At 32.3% G+C, this 5,436-nt stretch overlaps 1 protein-coding gene and 1 pseudogene across 1 annotated transcript; one reads left to right on the top strand and one right to left on the bottom strand.

Annotated features, from left to right (window-relative positions):
• Window positions 1–534: 534 nt before the first annotated feature.
• LOC130956908 (cysteine-rich receptor-like protein kinase 6) lies at window positions 535–1,966 on the bottom strand (annotated as a pseudogene).
• A 621-nt stretch (window positions 1,967–2,587) lies between these two features.
• LOC130956907 (maturase K-like) lies at window positions 2,588–5,436 on the top strand. The gene is made up of 2 exons (XM_057883845.1): window positions 2,588–2,701; window positions 4,631–5,436. The coding sequence occupies exons 1-2, from the start codon at window positions 2,588–2,590 to the stop codon at window positions 5,393–5,395; spliced, it is 879 nt and encodes a 292-aa protein (XP_057739828.1). The 3' UTR covers window positions 5,396–5,436.

Raw genomic sequence — 5,436 nt, 5'->3', positions numbered from 1 at the left:
TTCTCTTCTTTCTCAAAATGTTGGTAATGGTCATTTGCTTGAATAACTCATCCGCATATCGAAAAATGATGGTCAATAACTGGTCATGCATAATTTTTTCATGGGAGGGTTAATAATATACTTAGTGAAAAATTTAGTTAATTGTTAATTTTACTAATTAAATATGCTACAATACCTGGAATGATTTCCATAAAACTGAACTAAAATTTGTCCATCACTAACAGCCTTAGATAATGCAGATTTTTCTTCTATGATATGGGAAAGTAAGTTTTAAATTGATAAAATCTAAATAATTATAGATATATACATGATCAATGCAATATAACAAGACGAATTTTCACCGATAGTTCCAAAATTTTTCTCTATAAAGCAACCAAGGAATTAGATTTCCTCATCTCTATATTAAATAGAACAAGTCAATTAAATACCATGTTGATGTAAAAAATTAAAATGAAGCAGTTTCCAAAAAAATGTAAAATAAAATGAAGCAAAGAAACATTTGGAAGGTTAATAGAAAAAAGTGAAAAACATGAACTAACCAAAGATAAATTGATCAAGGCTTTTGTTTGACATGAATTCATATATGAGAAACTTTTCATCCCCTTTTAAGCCACATCCCAATAGCCTCACCAGATTCTTGTGCTGAAACTTGGCAATGAGATTATTGAGTATGACTTCATTTTTCAATTCTTCTATGCCTTGCCAAGACTTTCTTGATAACCTTTTAACTGCAACTTCATTGCCATCTGGTAGAACACTGTACAATATGGATACCAAAATTACAACATTCTACAGAGGCCAAAACGAGTCACCTTGTACACTGCACCAAATCCTCCTTGTCCCAGTTTATTTGAATCAAAGAAGTCATGAGTGGCATCCTTAATGGTTGCTAAGTTCATGAACAACAGTTCATCAGAGCTAATCATGTCACCTTCCTGTGTAACTGCTATGCTCTTGGAGCTTGCCAACTATTGTAGCAGCGTCCTTTTGATCTTTTGTTCACCTGTAAGGAAAAGAGAGCTTAGGCTTGTAATTCTTTGTTTTGCAATGATTAATGAATTCCAGTTACACAAGTTTCACCTTTCTCTGTGTCCCTTTTTCAGAGCAGGCAAGCAGTACACAGCAAAATAGTAACTGCTAATACTAAGAGTGAACTACCAATTGTCAATTTAAGGCTTCCATTTCCCCCTCCTTTGGAAGTCAAAAAGAGGAGCATTTTTTCTGATGAATGGTTGAAGACCTGTATGATTCAAACCTCACATTGCAAGTCCGACTAAGAATGATACCACCTTCTCGGAAGGAGCAGCATTGAGTAAGTTCTGTTAAGGCAGAACTCAAGCAAGTGGTGCATTCTTCTTGAGAGATATTCCTGGAATACTGGACTAGTCCATAAAGCTTCTTGTTCATGATACCATCAGAACCAGAATATTGAATCTCCCCTGCTGCAAACATGTTGTTGGCAGGAACAAAAGCTGCTTCATTCTTGTGAGAGATTGTCCATCAGATATGCTAAGACTTGATCAAATCCAGAGGGGTGAGAGATATTCTTCTTCTTAAGATTATGGTTGGGATACTTTCCGGTGTAACTCACACTAGTGAAGAATATCTAAAAGGAGTAGTGGACTTGGCAAAGATCATACCATGTGATTGCATCTTCACTGTTGCACATCTTTGTTAAATCTTGGCTTGCTTTTTGAATGCATTCATTACAGACTATGGAGTTGGTGATGTCTCCTCTGCACAATGCTTGTCCGTACACCTTGTCTTGCCCATCTCCCACGGATGTGTTGTAGAAGATATTCTTGGAAGCCGTGTTGGAGGGCAGCAACCCCAAAAGAAGCTTCAGGTTATTGTCAAATGTGTTGTTGCTACTATCTAATGGAAATTCAGTTGGACAATATGTGTCAACAGGGTCTGTGCTGCTTCCAACACATGATAATAACATACAAATGGCAAACTTATACATAATTAAGGTATGTCCTTATCCTTATCCATGAACACCTTTTCAACCAAAAAACCAAAAAGTAAGTTAGCCTGTTAAATACAAGTAAGAAGCACTAAAATCTAGAATAGGCATAACTCACTTGATATTATATCATCAGATCATATCTCAACACTTAATATAATGTGAAACACATAAAATACTAAAAACTAAATAGTTAATGGTTATGATTTGGAATATTTCTATAAGCTCAATATAAAGAATCAGGTTCAAAAATATGAGAAGTCTCAATGAATTAGTTTGATGATTAAGTATTCTCTCATATTCTAAAAAAAACGTTACAAAGAGAATACTAATTTCTCATCACTCATTATAATACCTAACAACTCAATTTTATGAGATTAATTATTATTCTATAACCATCATTCTACTATTAACGTTGAAATAAATATAACTAGATAATAATATAAAATAAAATTAAAATTTATTTTATAATGGTTAAATTTGTATAACAACTAAAACAGAAATATTGGACATGAATACTTCAAAATGTTCATAAATTTTATTTGTATTCCATAGCAATAGCCATGAATTTCAAACATACTAAAGCATCCTATGGTGGAAAGCAAACACCATTTGTAGAAGATGAACTATGGCCATCAAGATGAGGATGATGAACGTTTTTCGCATCTTTTTTATGAAAGTTATAACTCTGATAAGGTTGATACTGTTGATTATTCTGCATTGTTGGCTCAATTGGTGAGTGTAACTCAACAAAATTATTATTATCATTAGATAAGCTAGGAGTGTCCCGAAATGATTATTGTCACTGCCAATCAAGATCCCTAAACACCTTGGTATTTTGCTGTTCAGTATTATTTGAGGTTCTGAAAATTGGCGATGGAATTTGAAGCTGATAATGAGGTGCAGGAATACGGTTTTCAACAACACTATCAGAATAAGTAGAAACAATAGCAAGTCCTTGTGTTGAGACATGCATAACTTGATTTGACGGGATAATTGACAAATTGATATTATTCACATTGCTGTTGTAAATTCATGAATAATAATTCTTCTCCTCTTCCTTTGTATTCATATCCACATATGATGAATTATAACAAAGTTGCACCTATATACGTTTGATTCCAAGGACAATAAAAGAGAAACAAAATTAGTAGTATAACCACTATCTAATATATATAATGAAATATAGATAGGTATATAGGTTAATATACAAATAGGTCCTAGATAGTTTAGGAAAAAAATATTCTTAAAACTCTAATAGCAATATAGAAAAAATACTATTTACGTAAAAAACTACCATAATTTTAGCTTTGTAATATATAATAAAATTATTATGAACATACAATTCTTAAAACCCTAATAATATATTTTGTTTTATTTTTTGAAATAAACATAGAAATTAATATTTTTTTATCAATATTAATAATATCTTGGATAACACTTTATTTAGTACACGATTAAAGATTTAAACCTCATAAATTTTTGTTTGGTGGGGACAAGTTCGCAATCTCTTTGGCGAACTTCAAATACTTCAGCTTCACAACCGTTTTATTCTTATTGTTGGAGAGCATCATTCCTGCTACACCATTGCTCCCTGCATGCATGTGTCACACGACAAATTTGCCCCACTAAAAAAATTAGATTTCGAGATATAATCCCATAATAATTTTTATGTGGAAATTATTTTTTATTTTATTCCAGAAAAATCCTGGTGAATATTAGCCATTGATAACTTAATCTTTTTTCGTTTTTTTTTCCTGATGACTATGAGTCTATGACCAATCGAGTTGAGTAGCAGTACAAATCTGAGTAAAGAAATCTCCATAGTCAACAACTGGATGATGAGATTGAGAAGATGATCCATTATCCATTCTTTCCGGCTCGTTCTTGCCATCGTTGTTCTTATTAATTGGTTCATGTACCTTTGGGACAAGAGTGCAACCATTGTTCTCATTAGAAGGTTCTTGTTCCTTTAGGATAAGAGAGGAGTCTTTGTTTCATACTCATTCTTGCAACTTAGACAATGACACAAAGGAGAATAATCAACTCCAAAACTGAAGCAACCATAATACTTATTCTTGCACTCTGACTTACTGTAGTTGCAACCTTTTTTGTGTCTGGCCATGTTGTCAACAACAATCTTGGGTTTAAAGGCATGTGGATCACGCAACTCTATTTTCTTCTTTGTCTCATTCACATGCTCCTTATGCTCTACGTTATTCTGGCAATCTTAACAAGTATAAGAATCCTTGTTGCATAAATTTTCAGCACAGAAGTATTCACAATAGAGCTTCATGCATTGACTTTTTTTGCAGTTGCATCCGCCATTGCCATTATTAATGGATGATGATCGCTTCTTTCTATTGTTGTGATAACTAGGAGGATTAGTATGCAAAGCTCTGTTCATCTTGTCACCATTATCCAACTAAGAGGCCATGAGCATATGAATACAGAGCAGTTGATCCTCTTCCTAGGTTAATCACATTGATCTTTTAATGACTTTTTATACTTGCTCGAATTATATATATATATATATATATATATCTTCGGATTTTTCTATCTTTGGGAAGACAATTCTATTATCTTTTGTATTTATCTTTTTTCTTAAGATAATTCTATTATAAACTGATTTAAATTGCTATACGAAAAACTAGTTTAATTTAGTTTCCAGAATATTTGAAATGGTTTGATTCAATTTTAGTTCAATTCTTCAAGGATCCTTTGATTCATTATGTTAGATATCAAGGAAAATCCATTCTGGCTTCAAAGAATGCGCTTTTTTTGATGAATAAATGGAGATACTATCTCATTTATTTCTGGCAATGTTATTTTGATATTTGGTCTCAACCCCGAATGATCCATATAAACGAATTATTTGAGAATTCATTTCATTTTTTTTGGGGGGGCTATCTTTCAAATGTACGGCTAAACTTTTCAGTGGTACGGAGTCAAATGCTAGAAAATTCATTTCTAATAGAAATTGTTATGAAAAAACTTGATACAATAGTCCCAATTATTCCCTTAATTAGATCTTTAGCTAAAGCGAAATTTTGTAATATATTAGGACATCCCATTAGTAAGCCCGTTTGGGCCGATTCATCTGATTTTGATATAATTGACCGGTATTTGCGGATATGCAGAAATCTTTCTCATTATTATAATGGATCCTCAAAAAAAAGTTTGTATCGAATAAAATATATAATTCGGCTTTCTTGTATTAAAACTTTGGCTCGTAAACACAAGAGGACTTTACGCGCTTTTTTGAAAAGATTAGATTCAGAAGAATTATTAAAAGAATTCTTTACAGAGGAAGAAGAGATTCTTTCTTTGATCTTTCCAAGATCTTCGTCTACTTTGCGGAGGTTATATAGAAGTCGGATTTGGTATTTGGATATTCTTTTCAGTAACGATCCAATCAATGTAAATTGATAAATCAAAATCATCCTTACCTAAAATTTGGATAAAAAATG

This window comes from Arachis stenosperma, chromosome 10 (genome assembly GCF_014773155.1).
Source record: "Arachis stenosperma cultivar V10309 chromosome 10, arast.V10309.gnm1.PFL2, whole genome shotgun sequence".
In the NCBI taxonomy this organism is placed as follows: domain Eukaryota; kingdom Viridiplantae; phylum Streptophyta; class Magnoliopsida; order Fabales; family Fabaceae; genus Arachis; species Arachis stenosperma.
Note: the sequence above shows the minus strand (reverse complement) of the source record. Positions and strands in the feature narration are given on the sequence as shown.

What these genes read in the sequence shown, in the direction of transcription:
- LOC130956907 (XM_057883845.1), top strand. Translation starts at nt 2,588, where the DNA reads ATGAACTATGGCCATCAAGATGAGGATGATGAACGTTTTTCGCATCTT. An exon ending in CTGCATTGTTGGCTCAATTG is followed by an intron (nt 2,702 to 4,630) that starts GTGAGTGTAACT and finishes AGTTTAATTTAG; the next exon opens with TTTCCAGAATATTTGAAATG.